Here is a 17,006-nt window from a genome sequence, read left to right as displayed (position 1 = left end):
GTCTTTATAACAATGAACTCATAATTCTTCAGCATTGCAATATGATTGGGTCTTTTTTTTAATTCGCTCTATTTTACCTTGCTACTTTGAATCTTGTTCTAAAAATAAATATTATAGAAATTGAAGTGCCATTTATCTTTTTCTCTCCCTTAAATTGAAATTTTACGTAAATTTTCACTGCGTCAAAAGTAGTATATACCCTAATTTGCTTTGAGGTCAAAGCGCACAATGATTTTTGTAATCTATTTTAAGGTCTATTAGGTTTTGCTATTTCCAAATCAGTTTAAACAAATTCTTTACTCCTTTCTTCTTTAGGGAGTAACTGAATATGTGTTGGATGTAACCCCATTGAACCTATACGTTTCGAGAAAATCAATTAAAATAGCTTTTAACACGTTTAACGTTCTTTTAAAAAAAAGTTCTGGGATTAAACAACTCATTGTAACTTGAGCTAAAAAGACATTAATTTGTAATCATATGATCGTGAAATATTTCGGGTCAATTATTGCAAATAAATATGTTTTCGTTTTTTCTTTCGAGAAAGATTACGAATCTTTAATTGATTTCTGGCCCCATACTAGTTAAAAGACCTGAACAGATCAGAAATGATCTAACTTTAATGTGAGTAAACCAAAAATAATTTTTTTTAAAAACAATTAAATGATTTCTTTCTGCAATGATTGCTTCGTTCATAACCCGAATGAATAATCAAAGAAAGCAGTTTATTGTTTGTATTACATCTTTCTTTTAACAAATAAATGAATTGATCGTAAAGAGTAAGTAAAAGTAACTAAATCATTGTTAACGTACATGATCTCAGTCTCACTTTTACAAAAGAAATGTATATAGCAGAAAAGTAAGACTGAGATCAAAAGAAATAGCTAAGTCGTACTATATGGGAATTCAAGTCTGACACCGTCATGATTATTTCGTGCAGTCCGTGTTCTTTTTTTTCTTAGGTTGCTGATCGACAAACTGGTTAGAACTGGATCGTGTAGATTTCAGTCCCGTTAGTTTCTGTAGAGAAATGAATTACAACCAATTACCGTAAGAAAGAGAGGGAACCGTGCTTAGTGGATGTAAATATATTGCGTTATAAGGACTCTGAGTTAAGAACAACAAGTCCATGCAATATCATTTTCAAACTTACTACTGTTTTTTTCATTTTAATTCGTTATGATTTACGTCTCGACACAGTGAAAAGCCGAACGTTGGTAAATTCTATAAAATAGTCACAACCGTCTGGCTTCATTAATACATATTATAAAGAGGAACGATTATTACAATGTTTTACAAGATCTAAAGTTGAATCAAGAAGAGGCAGAGAAGAATTTTGTAAAGAAGATTTCTATATCTTTTTAGCGTTGACATTTATAATTATGAAGTGCTGAAAATTTAAAGATGCCACATACACTGTCACATTTTGTTCTATAAAGAATGAGTGTGCGTTGGAACTCGATCTTCCATTTAAAATCATGTTTTAAAATAGAAAAGGAAATTAATTGAACCGTATTCATTAACTTCGAATTTTTTTTTTTACAATTATAAGTTACGTAATTTTAACTACCGATCAAATTTTTTAAATTATTTTGGCTTGAGCTAATTATTTTATACGATTACAAACTTATTATGTCAGTAGTAGTTGACTGGCAATTTCTTTTGCATTGATTGACTCAGTTTCATAAAAACAAAAATAGCAATTTTCTGTATCTTTAAAGCCTTACATTTATTTGTGCATTTGATAACATTCACAATAATGTCTAATTAGTATTTACATGTTCTAAAATGTGTTAATCAGCTAGTCTTGTCAATAAATGCATTTCAATTTTTGGGTTCTCAGACTTTAAAGAAATGGTGACGTCGGGCTAACGTCGTAATGAAAATATAAGGTTTTGAGAAATCTTTTTGTTTTGCCAAAAATTGGCCGAGAACACATACTGATTATTTTTTATTGATTGATTCATAATTATCTGCTCTGTTATTGTGTTGAATATGATTAATTTCGTCTGAATCGTATAAAAGTTTGAAGCATAGTTTTGTAATGCGTTTCTCGACTAAGGTGTGCATTTTACTATATATTTCATTGAAATTGTGTTGCTTGATTTTATCAATGACACTGTATTTGAAACACTATATCATTATTACGTACCGCGCAGACGAATCTCAAATAAATTTTAGAAATAAAACTCTGAAACGTGGACAAATTTTCAAGGTAGATTTTCTCACAAGCAGGTAAACCCGCGAGCTACCTTTAAAAACATCCATGAACATAACTAGCTTTTACAAGCGTTAAAATGAAAATGTTAATTTTGATATTACTGGGTATATACTTCAATTTTAGCTCACCTGGGCTGAAAGCTTAAGTAAGCTATTCTGATCACATTTTGTCAGTCGTCCGTCTGTCTGTCCGTCGGTCTGTAAACTTTTTACAATTTGAACTTCTTCTCTAAAACCCTTGACCAATTTCAACCAAATTTTGTACAAAGAATCCTTATGCGAAGGCAAATATAAATTGCAGAAATGAAAGACCGATCATTATTCAAAGCGGTAAAACCCTCGAAATTGTAGAAAAAGGGGTGCATTTTTAAAAATCTTCTTCTTAAGAACTACTGAGTCAAAATCCACGTAATTAAGCATAAATAATCCTTATATGGAAAGGAGACTATAAATTGCAAAAATTATGGGCTAATTCTGTTTCAAATCTGAGTTATTACGAAAATAATAGTAAAGGAAATGCCTCTTTCGATCCGATTATAACGTCGAGTTCGGTATTCCATTCTTCTAAAAACGGAACGGTGCAAAAGTAGGTTCTTTGTTTAAAGCAGGCATGTTGAATGATAAACGGCTCGATCTGACAAATGCTGTGCATCAGTTCGCGTGCGAAGAGAATCTTTGAAACATGCAAGATATATTGGTTCCGATTTTGTGAAGTAAATTGAGGTTAAATATTTCAATGCGTTGAAATTTTCACATTTGACGGTTGTGTGATTATAGCTTGTTTTGATTTTCGTTCATTTTCATATTATTTATGCTTTGTTACCTGGGAACTATCGCCTGTTTTTTTGTTATATTTACGTATCAAATCAAAACTGTTTACCTGCGCAAATAAGCAAAATCTGATGTATTAACAAAGTACTAAAATACAATTCATTCTATTGGGAATTCGGTATGATCTTTTGCGTAATGTGGTTCATTGATACAATGCAGTTTAAACAGAGTTAAAATCGCTGACAGAAATATGTGCTAGATATATATAAATATATCTATATATATGATTTATTTTGAAAAATAAATTGTGCTCTTTGTTTGAGTGCACCCCATCAGGCATTTCAACGTTGTATCAACGTTGAAACAACGTCACCCTTCAACGTTGAAATGACGTTGAAAATTGATTGAAAAATAAAGTTGAATGGACGTTGAAATTCCGACGTTGATTCAACGGTGAATTCTGACGTTGTTTCAACGTTGATTCAATGTCTTCTGACGTTTATACAATGTCTAAATTTGGTTGAAATATGGTTGAAATTTCATCATTTAACTCTTTGTATAGAGATGGCTTCTGAACTGTATAACCTAATTTTCAACGTCATTTCAACGTTGAAGGGTGACGTTGTTTCAACGTTGATACAACGTTGAAATGCCTGCTGGGATACAGAGCTTTGTACACAAATATGACGCCATTTGTTTGTTTACATTTTAGATGCTGAAAAGGAAATACCAAGTTAAAAATCTAGCAAAATTGTGAGCTCTGTATCTTGCTTATAATTCTAAGTTTTAGTTGATCATACATTAGAAATGTCTCGCTAAACGTTAAATACTTGTACAAAAAATGATATGCTGTAACTACTCTCTGGTGCCCCCTTTTTATACGATGATTCAGAATTATATGAATTCCACATTAAATTTAATAGTTTTTCAGACTCAAGTTAATAAAAACGACACCGTTAAAACAGTTTCTATAGTTCTGACCACATTTTGTTACGGGGATAAAGGCATTATCACTATTCCTAAGAAAATATTACAGCGTAAATCATCCTGGTTTGCAGCCATTTGTTATTTTTGAATAAAGATGAAAATAATGGGTGGGTCTTAGTAAAATACAGTGATATGCCTGTCAATACATTGACTATAATAACTCTTTTACATGTCACGTGACACTTTTCATTCCAATGTATTCATCAATCATTGAGTAAGGTTAAAAAGTCACACGAGTTTACGCCAGGTAAACAACAGTCGTTTATGATGGGGAAGACCAATTAAATTTTTGAATGTTTTTAATTTGAGGAATTGAGTGCATTGAGGCACAGTTTTATTCTTCACATCTATAGGAATGTTTTAAATAAAATAAAATCTTCTTCCCATATAGTTCTTTCCACCAACTGGTGTAATACAGAACAATAAATATTATAATAAATTGTTTAAAAATAAAAAAAAAACTAGTAAGTTTTAAGGTACCTATATGCTCTTAAATATTTTGATCGCTTTATATAGTGGGAAGGGGGGGGGGGGGGGGAGTAGGGGGCAAAACGAAAATATAGGGAATTGGAAGTTAACAGGGTACCCCTACCAATAGTTTACTTTTATATCTTGCATAGGATTTTCTTATTTGTGGTAAAAATTGTATTGCATAAAGGTACAAAGTCAAAGATTAAATGTTTGCAAAAAAAAAATTCTAATATTTTACAATATTAATTTTTTGTTATTCTACCAAGGAGGTGAACGATGTGGCCCCAATGGCGGCTTATTTATTTGGCCTCTTGTTATGCTAGTTGTAACTTAATTGTATAAGGATTTTGGAAATTATAGCAAGATTAGTATGGCTAAATTTTTCTTAAAGTTTTGAGTAGTATTTCCTATCCTATCCTATCCTATTCAATGATATTTCTTCTAAAACTTGTATATCAAGCTAATTGAGATTTTTATTTATTTATTTTTTTTTTTGGGGGGGGGGGCTGAATTTCCATAACACTTGTATGGATATGTGTAATTTATTATTTTGTTCATGACAGTACACATATTTTATTAACAGACATGAACGCATGTATTATGTATAAAATGCGGAGATCCTTGAGGAAGAATTCAATGTAATATGTTTACACCCGATTTTTTATTAACTTAAAAGAGAAATTGTTGTTAAAAAGGTTTTTAAATAATAGTTTCATAAAAACTATTCCTATATGAAGAAACGACTAGCCTATTTTCTACAGGGGAAGGGAGAGGGGATTGGGGTAGAGTGGGGGTTAAAGCATACTTCATTTAATATACAGCTGCACATGTAGTTGTCCAACGAAAAAGAAAAAAAATCTACAATGGGGTGGAGGGATTACGCACATACATGAAAGAAACATAATATTTGTCCATATACATGTAATATACAGTGTATATATAAGGTGTGAATAACTTTGGGAAGGAGTTTATAAAGGGGGTGGGGTCACTGGGGGGGGGGGGGTAAATAAACGTGTGGTGAATCCCCTTCTATGTCAAAGATGATAAATCTAGCGAACACGGATGATCGTATTGTGTACACCTAGTATTTTCTTTGTTTGTGGGGATCGTAAGTGCAATTACTCATGATAGTTCATCGTGAAAAATAGCCATATAGGTCTACATAAGTGTTAATGCCAATATAATGTCTGAGTTAACGACTCCCCGGTCACTTCAGTAAAGATTGACTGCTTAATGAATATAAGATAGATACATATGTAGAAACGTCATCATGAATCATTCATACTTAAGATATGTAATGAAATAGTTGTTTCCGACATTTTTATAGTTCCAGTACAATCGCACGCGATCAGAAAAAAAGACAAGGAAGCTAGTAATCATGCATTTAATATCTAAAATATAATTATTGGATTTATTTTTTTTCATGACTAGAGAGTTAGTAAATTTAGTATAATTAATAAATTTGCAAAGATAAATATGAAAAGTGTGTTCAAATATGACGTTTACGATAAACGTTTTTATTCTTACTTTTTTTACAGCATTTTTTTATTAATGATAATGATGATAATTAATCAATAATGTTAATGAAAACAACAACAAAAATATAAACTAAAATCTCTAGCTTTACATTCATATCAAAAATACAATGACCGTGCGTTGATAGTGCGTTACTCACATAGGAAGAGTGAGTGCTATCAATTTCAATAATTCTGATATAGAGAAGAATAATATATATATCTAGAGTTCTACATAAACATTTTTGCGTGAAAACAACGTGTTTACACGTATCAGAACATTCATCATACCCCCAAACATGGCCACAATTACTAGTAATGGGAATTCATAAGTTTTATGATAATAATAATTAAGCCTTTATACAACAGTAATATTTCATCATTACTCTTTGTGATGGAAAGAGGAAACTAGCGGTCAATTCCAGTGACCCCGGGGTCACGCTAGGTAGATCTGTGTATATATAAGGACCCCTGGCACTCCCTCCCTATATTCGAATTGTCTGGAAGCACGACGTAACAACAATGGCCATCTCTCACTTTGTTTCCCTAGCAGTACTCTGCATTGCTGTAGTCTCCGGTAAGAAAATGTTTAGTCTTTTACGAGTTCAAATTGTTTTCATATTTTTATTTTAAATTTTTTTAAATTTTTTTTTTTTTTTTTTTTTTGGGGGGGGGGGAGTATCTTTAATTCTTTTAGTGTGGCCTACCTTTTCTTGCACAATCTAGTTTACTGCACTTTTTGTAAGATTGAACTCTTTGAACAGCCAGTGACACTCAACATATTATGTTTTTCTGTTTCAAGATGTCTTTCGTGCAAAATTTAAAAAACTGTTTATTTCAAAACAAAGCATAATCAAAATACTTGCAAATGGAAAATACAATGACTACTTTTAAATATCTGTATTTCCTTTTTCTCAGTTTCTGCCTTCAACTATCCTGGTGGTGGATATCCCGGAGGTGGAGGCGGGTGGTACCCAGGTAACGATGACTGGTACCCCGGCGGAGGAAACTGGTACCCTGGCGGTGGAAACTGGTACCCTGGAGGTGGAAGCGGTGGAATTGGCAGAAACTGTCAGTGCAGACAGTACTGTTTCCGTGGGGAATACAGCCAGGGCTACTGTGGATATAGTTTGTTGCAACAGTGCTGTTCACGGTACATCTCTCTCTCTCTTTCTCTCTCTCTCTCTCTCTCTCTCTCTCTCTCTCTCTCTCCCTCTCTCTCTCTCTCTCTCTCTCTCTCTCTCTCTCTCTCTCTCTCTCTTTTGGTTATTTTGTAACCCTTTTTGTTTTTGATTTGCAGATGGGGAGGAGGAGGAGGAGGTAAAAAGGGAGGCTACTACTAGATGAGATTGTTGGTGCTATCTAAATAAACAGGATAAACCAAATTCTATGTGTCTTATCTATATCTTTATTTCAACGAGTTCGTTTAAAAAAATAACAAGCTCTTTAGACTTTTTAGGAGTGGCATTTTTTGCTTTTCAATTTAATTTAACGAAACTGTGTTATATGTTTGCTGTAATTCGTATGATATTGATTCATATCTAGGTACAATGTACTTCCCTTAGCTTTCTAGATTTTCCCTTTTTCAAACAGTACATATTTGCATTAAAACTTTGTTCACATGTACAAGGGCTGGTTGCGACATGCATAGTTAGATGTCGGTAGAAATTACGTTAAAATTGGAGGGTCCAGATAGGACCACATTCGATCCTTTTATTGTTAATATGGAAAAAAATACGGCATCCTCACTACCAACCAACCCCCCCCCCCTTCAGAAAAAAAGACCGTCATAAGAAAATTAAAAGTTATGAATTCATTAAATATTCATTTATGTGGACTAGTACATGTACTTCTTTTTTAAAAGATGTTTATTTCGTAAAGTAGTGTGGACCAATATGTTTGAAAGTGCTAATTCATTGTTTAATTATCGCAATTTACAAATTGCATGAATAGATAAAAAAATGTAAATTCGACGTTTCTTCTTCTGTATTACTATTTTCTTCACCAAACGTGGCCCAAAATCTATTTCAGAAAAGATATTTCTCAAAGTTTGTAAGATATATCTCTTAGAAAAAGGATAGATCTATACATGTGTATCTTGTTTATTCTTTTGAGTAAAAAAAAATTACGACCTCGCGTAAAACAATTAAAAAAAACTCCTTGTCGGTTTTAAAAAGATTCAGAAGTTGTTATGCTTTTTTGGCATACATGTACCATAAACATATTTTTAAAACCTTCTGTTTCGAAGATTTTATGACCAAAGTAAGTTTTCCGGCTTGATTGCATAAGAGAAATAAAAAATATGAGTCATATGAAGTAATGTTCTAAAAAAAAATATATAATCATAATTAATATTGATGTTGTGTTTGAAATGCCAGATTTTACATATAAATTGACAAAAAAACTATTTCAATATGTATCAAAATTCAAAGTACATGTAATAGTAAATTACATCAGAAAAACTTTGAAAAAATAAAAATGAATAAATTGAGTGCATAATCATATCTTTCTATAGATAAATTTACTTTAAATCAAAGATGAGAGATACATTTTTTTAATTAACGTGAATAAATGTATCGAAAATATTTTTTTCAAATGTTATACACGAAACATTTGAGGTAACAGTTGTTCATAAAAACAAAGATGGCAGCCCCCATGAAGAAAACTGTTGAACTTTTTTATGATGTAGTTTCACCCTATACGTGGATTGGATTTGAAGTTTGTATCAATTAATATGTGGAATGCAAATGTCATAATTTAATATAATGCCACGGTTTCAACTTCTGACAGAAGCTGCATTAATAAAAAATAACCTCGATAACGTTAGCTATAGCGTTATAACTATAGAATGGACTTTAGACTCTGTGTGCTCTACATGTTATAAGTGGATTGGAATTGAACACCCTTGTAGATGAAGGCTATGCCTGTCCACTTCTCAAAAGAGAATAACTTTAACGTGTTAGTTAGCCAATGTTTTGCACATTTTAAATTACATGTGTATCATCTCACTTTGTTATATTAAAATAAGGGGAAATAAATGACCCGTCTGTTTACAAGAATGGCAGATGAATTGTGGATACAATATCTTCTCTACCCACTCACCCCTCCCCCCTACACTGATTTTTGTTGTTGTTTGGAACACTTGTATTTCTTAATATGTTTCTCAACATGCTGCAATAAACAAGCAAAAAAATCAAATGGAATTTATCTCCTTTATACTTTTTACATAATATGTTTTACGGTGTGACCGTTGGGGTGAGCGCAGAAGGAGCCACACATCTGTCATCATTGTTGAATGCAACCCGTGGACTTAACCAAACCAAAAAACTTTGGCTTTGTCTCGAAAACTTTAACCACCGCAAGGAACCGGAAGATATCAATCTTTTATTCCAATGGTCCCTTTCTAGGCTTAAATACACTTAAACAAAAAACTACCACTGAGCATTAATAAAATGTTAAACAAACTTATTAATATATTTTGATAAACACAAAGCCGTTTTTTTTTATCTCTTCTTTACCTTTTAATAATGATCATTAAAATCAATAAATTGTGTGTCTGTGTTATTTCTCATTTTGTTCCTTGTTGTTACCGGTGTTTTAATTATTTTCCTCTGAGACATCAATTTTGTTTTTAATCTTTTTAATTTTTGTACGCTATATAAGCGTTGCCAGTAGACATATGTGCCCTCCCCCTCTCTTTAGTGTGTGATATCCAATATTATTGAAAGGTTTGACCACATATGCAACTGTAACAAATACATGTTGATATTTTAACAGTTTAATTTTTTTCTTTTATTCATTCACTACAAAATGACGTGGCTACACGTAGATCTAATAACGATTAGACTTTTCTTTTTTAATAATTTTGTCACCTACCTAACGTATACAATGATTGGATCAATATGACAACTTTAGCATGGAACTTGCATGTGTATTTACTGAGCAAAAAAAATCATCAAAACAAAACTTATCAGCCACCGTTAATAGCGAGCATAGTATCACTATCAGTATTAACGGTGACTCCCTACTGAGTACTTCCTACACGTTACATTCAGTACAGATGCTTGATCCACCTCTAAATGTATCGCAGGAATATAAAACGCGAGATCACTGTGACGTCATACTTAACTTTTTGCGCTCGACAGTTTTCGTAAATTGTCGGACAAATTCGGGGAAAGAAATGACGTCATAGGTACAGTTTTTTACGTAAGCATATGTGTTGTTTACTTTAATGTTTTTCAAAGGATTTTTTATTGTTAAATGAAAATGATGTATGCGATTTACAGGTAAGAATTTTCCTTAGAAACGCTTCCTGTTCAGCCATGTTGCTATGCACCGCAAAGGATCACTGGGATAGTAGAACGTTTTCACGCGGGTCCACAAAATTTTCTTTGAACAATGTGCAGATTTCAACTCGAATTTCCTCCGCTCGTACACGTTGTCTATGGAGCTCGCTACGCGAGCGGCGCTTTGCGCCGCCTCGCTGCGCTCGCTATCATTAAATTATTTTTTTTTTTGGTTACCTCTTTCAGTAAAATTCCCTCTAATAATTTTTGTCCGTAAATTAACGAATTGAGGTTCGAAATCTAGCAAGCTGAAATTTATTCCTAACGAAGGCTTATCTGCTTATATTATGGTTATTGATATCTTATGTTAAAATTCATGAATTTTTTATATATCAGAACTTTTGAAGGTATATTGCAGTTTCATGATTCCAGTATTGTTTTATCTGTTCTGATCATTTTGAATTTAACATTTAGTTAGCACAACTGTAAAACTTTAGTAAGAGAAAAAAATAACAGCTTCTACATTTTAGGTGCTATGTCGATACAGAACAAAATGGCCAAACATGGACCTGCAGCTGAAACCATTCTTTCTTGGAGGAGTAATGAAGGAATCAGGTATGATTTTATATACCCGGCTATTTATTCTTTCCGTTTGAAATTTTAAATGCTTCTATTTATTCATCAGCTAATGGTTTATATGTATACATGTATTGTCAAAACACTTGCTTACAAATCTTTCTACGCGAATTACAAGTACATTATAGAGAGGTATATATTTCAAGTTTTGGAGATGATATGCTGTTTGATCCAAATCAATGTATTTATATATTGAATAAAATACTTCTGAAATTAAGTTTAGGAGATTCAAATGACTAGAAATGTGTGTACTTTAAAAGTTAAGTTGAACTTAGGGATGTCTTGTAGGAAACAAACCCCCAGCCATGGTTCCAAACAAAGGTGTTTATATGATAAAGGACATACAGAGATTGGGGAAATACTATGGAATTCCTCTGAACCAACCAAAGGTAAACAATCTGTAGTCCAAAAATTATTATCTTCTCCAGAAAAATGAAAGCCATGTATATTTTCTGATAGTAATTGAGGAGAGCTTTATGTGGTTTGTGATTTCAAACCGTTTAAAACTGCAGTGATTTTTCTACATTTTTCAAATGGCGCCTGGACCTTTACATTTGGGTGAAATCATCGACATTTTCACCATTTTGGGAAAAATTAATAATATTGTTTTTAAACTTTATTGAGTGTAAAATACAATATATACAAGAAATTTATTTCCTTTCAATAAATTTGCTATAAAAATAACAAATTTTCATCACACACAATTCTACATTTGTAATTTTCTTTTTCTTAATCCTTTGAAGTTGTTAACAAGTTTCTCTAAATTTTCACTGCATAACTCTTTGTACCAGTGACAAATCCTCATCAAGGCATCTGTGTTTTGTTCAGTGAGCCTATTTCTTTTTTTTGGTGATAATATTTGACAAAAGTGAAAATCCCCTTATTACAAATGTATGAAATTTTTTGTAAGTCCAAATACAAGCACAGGAAAAGATGATATATCAGAGGAAAACAGTCTGTCAAGACAATATCCTGACAGAACTCCTTGTATACGCTTGAATAGCTATACCTGTGCTTGTATTTGGACTTACAAAAAATTTCGATATTTTCGTCAGACCAGTTGTATCCTTCTTGCGAAGTTGTTTAAAATAATATTTTGCATTATGCGACATGGTTTCAGACAAATGAATAACTCGGTCTCTTTTCCCCTGAACCATGCGTGTTGTCTTGGTCTTTTATACACATCATATAGCACCGGTATTTTCAGCATTGACGGAAGAGTCTGAATGACGGAGATTCATTGCGTTCAATTGTAAATAAGAAAAATTCAAGTAAATAAGAACAACGTAAATATTTTCCTCATTTTTCATTGGGGAAAAAAACCAAGAGCAAATTGGGAAAAATCAGAAATTTTTGCTAGGGGAAAGGGCCGATATTCAGACCCAAATTGGGTGTAGAAAAATCACTGAACTGTCATCTGTTTTTTAAAGGACACATGATATATTTGAAATGATTTAGATACTCTTTGAAATTAAAACATGCAACATACATTTAGGTAGTAGAGTTTTAAACAAATATCAAAACATCACTATTATTCACTTGTCAGACTTTATGATAAAATACCGGTATTCATTCAGGAAATAATTAGCATTTAAACAAACAATTTAATAATGCATAAATTTACTGGTCTATGGGTCTGGTAATGTAATTTCATTAAAGATCAACAAACCAGGGTTAATTTGTCTCTAAAAATTAAAGTTCATGTAGAAGGAAGAAACTAAAAAGTAGAAGGGTGTCTGGGGGTCTAGCTTATAGCTACTAGATTGTGTTTGAAATGCAATTAGAGCCGGTTAATTATGTCCTCATAGGCGGGGAAATTCTCTGCCTTCCCGGGCCTTAGAGACAACCCTGAATAAACATTATGTACCAGTATATGTTTAGTATAATGTTAATTCATGTGTGATTAGAACAAACATATACTTTATTTTTGTGATGGTATCAACAAAATGATTAGGCACAGGTTCTGAAAACTTAGACACACTCTCCCCAGTGCCAAATGCCCCTCCCCCATACCCCCTCCCCCATACCCCTCCCCCTTCCCTCTCCCTCCAACAGAATAGAGTGACTCCTTGGTGAAGGTCACATATGAGTGGTTGCTCAAAGGTAAATCCAGACTTATATTTTGTCTTTTCCTGTGGGGCAGGACTTTGGCAGCGTGATGTTTGGGACTCTTCCTGTCCAGAGGTTTCTAACAGCTGTGGACATGGCCCATCCCGAGTACACCGAGGAACTCTCTCGGCAATTCTGGTTCCGAATTTGGAAAAATGTATGTTGTTTTAGATTTTCTTACTTATAACCAATGAAAATTTTTTGATTTAAACAGAAGAAAAAATTTAAAACAAGGTTTTCTTGTACATTCTTTTGATTTGGTTCAAAGGAAATATTCATAGCATATCAATTATTACATGTCAATATACTGGTAAATTTTTTGAAAAAAAAAAATGTCTATTTTTGTAGAAATTGAATGAAAACATTTAGACGCATCAACTCATAAAATCTCTAAAACATTTCTAGTAAAGAGATTTTTGTAAAAAAAAACTAGCTATATATGTATAAATAAAGCATATCTTGAGGAAAGTATCTGCAAGTAGAAATCACTTTAGTCAATTGCAAAGGGGTTTAGTAAATTTGGTGACTCCCAAGACATGTATAGTATACATTACTGAGATAAGAAATAAGCTAATCCCTGGTAATTTACATGTATGTCAAACATGAATCTGTTTATTTTTCAGGACGAACCAGTCACTGACCCCCAGCATTATGCAGAGGTAGGAACATTTTAAAAGAATTTTTTTCTCAAATTAATATTAGAAGAAGAGAAAAAACTAATGTGTGTATGCATAGTTTACTTCTAAATTAATTTGAGGAAAAAAAGAACAAAAGCAATTACCAGTATATGCATCCAACTCCAAAATCATTTGATTACTGGTACATGTATATACGTCATAACGTGTACTTCAATTAAGTCTGTGTATTCATGAATGAAATATTCATTTTAACATAGTTTTTATTTTTGAAATCATTTTCTAGTAAGTTATACAATAAATATAGAAGAAAAAGACTCATCCATTCTGCAGAATAATGGCAAACTTTTCTGATATTAATTTAATTTAAACATAAGTTTATGTTGAACAAGAATGAAGAAATTAACATTACTTGAAAGTTAATTTCAAGAAGGGTAAAATAAAGAAATCATTAATATTCTCAACAATGATACTTCGATTTTCCTTGCACAATTTCATTCAATATTTTCAAGGCTGCCAAAAAAGCAGGACTATGTGATGATGCCATAGCAACAGCACTTAAAAGAATGAAGGACCAAGATGTGAAGGACAGACTTGCTCAGTACACAAAACAGGCCCTGGATGAAGGGGTTAGTACATTTGTACTTGTGTTGGGAGTGAAATACCTGAGGGGTAGGTCAAGAGCTTACGATTGGGAGGAAGCTATGTAAAAGCAATGCAAGTCTTGATGTATTCTGAGGGAGATCTCAAAATTGTACATTGTACAGGGCATAGAAACTATATGTATATTTTGGGCTCTATATGTCAATATAATGATAACACATGTAAAAATAATACCTTTAAAACTTGATCTTTTCAGGCCTTTGGCAGTCCATGGATTGTGGCTCACATAAATGGGAAGAAAGAATCTATATTTGGATCAGACAGATTTCCAATATTAGCAATGTTATTAGGCAAGTACATGTACCAGCATACATTGTATGACTTATGATTTTATATTCAGGTGGAGCTGATGAAAAGATGACAATCTTTGAGTGGTAATTTTTTTATTACAACGGCGACTTTCCTACATGTAGACATGGCTTAATTGAAAAGAAGTCAAATATCCCTCATCCCTTAAAAGGAGTCAAATATCCCTCATCCCTTAAAACATGAATTTGAACATAATTGCAACTATAATTGAATGTGCCAGTTTTGTAATTTGAACTCTTAAAAGGAAAATTCTGTAGTTGATATCCATATATTTAAGAAATAAAGTACGAGTTATCGTGAATGTTGCAGAATAACCTCAGAGGTCGAGAAATGTTGTTCGATCAAAGGAATCACATGCAGACGACAAAATTTTTCTTTGGATTTTTATTACTCTTCACTTATTTATAAAATATCTTTGAGTTATATTCCTAAAATTTTAAGGACAATTTAATACGATTATTACTAGTACACGTTATATATTCCATGTAAAAACACGCAGTGAAAATGTGCTGGGGAGGTCCTAGGAACAGCCGCATTGATCTCTTAAAGATAAACATTTGAGGCAATACACATCGTTTTGACTGGAACTAACACGTGAAATTGACATGGTTTTAAAAAATTTTTACGGTTTGAAGTTGTACTTTCATGATCAGTGCGAGAAAAATAGGTATTTCTGATCTGATAATTTACTGATGACGTTCGTGGTATATTGGAGAATAATGTCCGCGGCATCCATTTGATCTTGGCAATAACTGTAGTAGAATTGTAATTAATCAGTTAATGTCCATTTTATCTATCTTGTATTCACATCCAATATGAAAATGAAATTTATTTTTGACCTTTTAATTTTTCAGAAGAAGAATGGCATGGCCCATTAAAGGAATTATCGAAGCTGTAAATAAGCAAGGCATGTGCTTTGGAAAATTCTTTGAGGTCAAACTAAGCGGTGGCAGCAAAGTCATAAACGGCAGGAATTATGAGTTGTGTGTAACTACATACATGTATGCTGGTACAATGTACCATAAACCAATAATAATCCTAGTGAAAGAAGTAATTGGTGTGATTGAATCTGTGATACATTATTTTGTAATTACTTTGTACATGTACTATGTTTTGCCGATAATAAAAATGAAATTGATGCAGTTGCATTTTATTATTAAATGCATGTCTTTTGACATTGTCCTTTTTATTTTTTGTTTTTTGTGTCCAAGTCATATCTTTTACACTGTGGGTCTAGAATGGTTGAAACCTGGTTAGCTGATGCATGTTTTTAGGGAGGCCGTGTCACAACCCAAAAGTAGGTCATGTTGGCCTTGTAGTGGAATCTTACTGTACATACTCAAATCATGTCTGGATCATTTCTTGGGCAATGCGAGTCTTAGAATCTCTACGAATCTCAAAGAAAAGGTTTGGTACTTTTAGAAGCAGGTCACTCTGACCTTGTTTTGTAATCTAATGGTTCCATGTACATGTACCAGTATAAAGTTATACACATGTAATTGTATTTTGGAAATTTTTCTATGATGGTCTATTACATTCACTGTGTTTGTGACATAGTTTTTCTCCACAAAATGATACAAATCGTGAACACAGGTGCTTGGGACAGGACCGACCCCTTCCACTTAGCATCATCATGGAATTTAGACTGGCAATGTCTGTCTGATATGCGCGATATATACTAGACAGAGGACCAGTCAACATGGAATTCAAAGGATTTGGAAAACGTTGTCAGGGTCTACTTACTTAGTCTATATCACAGTTCCTGTGAGGGAAGATTGACAATAAAATAAATAAAACATATCTATTTCCAATTGATATTTACTTTTATTTAATGTTACAATATAAATTGCATAAAAGCACATTTACATATTAATTGACCTGCATGTTTTTTAATTTAATTTCAAACATTAATTTGGTCATGAACAGTTTCATTAATTTATTTAAAAAAGGAAGATTATTGCAAAAATGCCGGATATGTAATGCTTTGTTTAACTTGCTGTCTATAGAAAGTACATGTACATGTTATAAGTTTGAAGAGAAAATATATTTTGTCTCCATACACCACGAAATCCAGTCTCAAAAGTGGCGATATAATTACCGATTTTTTGCGTCAGGGCACCGAATTGACCCTACATGTATCGTACAGGTTCCGTAAATTTAGATAGGGTCTCTAAACGGGGCGCCTAGCGCCCAAACTAGGAGGTATGCCATTTAGCTGAGACCCGGTCCTCAAGGTTACAAGTGTCCCCTGACGGAATCTGGTCTCAAAAGTGGCGATATAGGTGCCTATTTTTGGCGCCAGGGCACTGAGTGGGCCCTATTATACAGGTTCCATACATTAAGATAGGGTCTGCATTAGATCGGTGTGCTGTCGCTTAATTTGACTTTATTTAGGTGTTGAATCATAA

General features: G+C 32.8%; 2 protein-coding genes across 2 annotated transcripts; both read left to right on the top strand.

Annotated features, from left to right (window-relative positions):
- Window positions 1-6,381: 6,381 nt before the first annotated feature.
- LOC105325335 (uncharacterized) lies at window positions 6,382-7,412 on the top strand. The gene is made up of 3 exons (XM_011424852.4): window positions 6,382-6,537; window positions 6,879-7,113; window positions 7,261-7,412. The coding sequence occupies exons 1-3, from the start codon at window positions 6,483-6,485 to the stop codon at window positions 7,301-7,303; spliced, it is 333 nt and encodes a 110-aa protein (XP_011423154.3). The 5' UTR covers window positions 6,382-6,482; the 3' UTR covers window positions 7,304-7,412.
- A 1,174-nt stretch (window positions 7,413-8,586) lies between these two features.
- On the top strand, window positions 8,587-15,737 carry LOC105325336 (glutathione S-transferase kappa 1). Its single transcript, XM_011424853.4, has 8 exons — window positions 8,587-8,678; window positions 10,777-10,861; window positions 11,171-11,271; window positions 13,026-13,148; window positions 13,615-13,650; window positions 14,139-14,255; window positions 14,486-14,579; window positions 15,453-15,737. The coding sequence occupies exons 1-8, from the start codon at window positions 8,604-8,606 to the stop codon at window positions 15,494-15,496; spliced, it is 675 nt and encodes a 224-aa protein (XP_011423155.3). The 5' UTR covers window positions 8,587-8,603; the 3' UTR covers window positions 15,497-15,737.
- Window positions 15,738-17,006: the final 1,269 nt, after the last annotated feature.

Source organism: Magallana gigas, chromosome 3 (assembly GCF_963853765.1).
Source record: "Magallana gigas chromosome 3, xbMagGiga1.1, whole genome shotgun sequence".
Classification (NCBI taxonomy): domain Eukaryota; kingdom Metazoa; phylum Mollusca; class Bivalvia; order Ostreida; family Ostreidae; genus Magallana; species Magallana gigas.
Note: the sequence above shows the minus strand (reverse complement) of the source record. Positions and strands in the feature narration are given on the sequence as shown.

What these genes read in the sequence shown, in the direction of transcription:
- LOC105325335 (XM_011424852.4), top strand. Translation starts at nt 6,483, where the DNA reads ATGGCCATCTCTCACTTTGTTTCCCTAGCAGTACTCTGCATTGCTGTA. An exon ending in CTGCATTGCTGTAGTCTCCG is followed by an intron (nt 6,538 to 6,878) that starts GTAAGAAAATGT and finishes CCTTTTTCTCAG; the next exon opens with TTTCTGCCTTCAACTATCCT. An exon ending in TTGCAACAGTGCTGTTCACG is followed by an intron (nt 7,114 to 7,260) that starts GTACATCTCTCT and finishes TTTGATTTGCAG; the next exon opens with ATGGGGAGGAGGAGGAGGAG.
- LOC105325336 (XM_011424853.4), top strand. Translation starts at nt 8,604, where the DNA reads ATGGCAGCCCCCATGAAGAAAACTGTTGAACTTTTTTATGATGTAGTT. An exon ending in TTCCTCTGAACCAACCAAAG is followed by an intron (nt 11,272 to 13,025) that starts GTAAACAATCTG and finishes CCTGTGGGGCAG; the next exon opens with GACTTTGGCAGCGTGATGTT. An exon ending in ACCCCCAGCATTATGCAGAG is followed by an intron (nt 13,651 to 14,138) that starts GTAGGAACATTT and finishes AATATTTTCAAG; the next exon opens with GCTGCCAAAAAAGCAGGACT.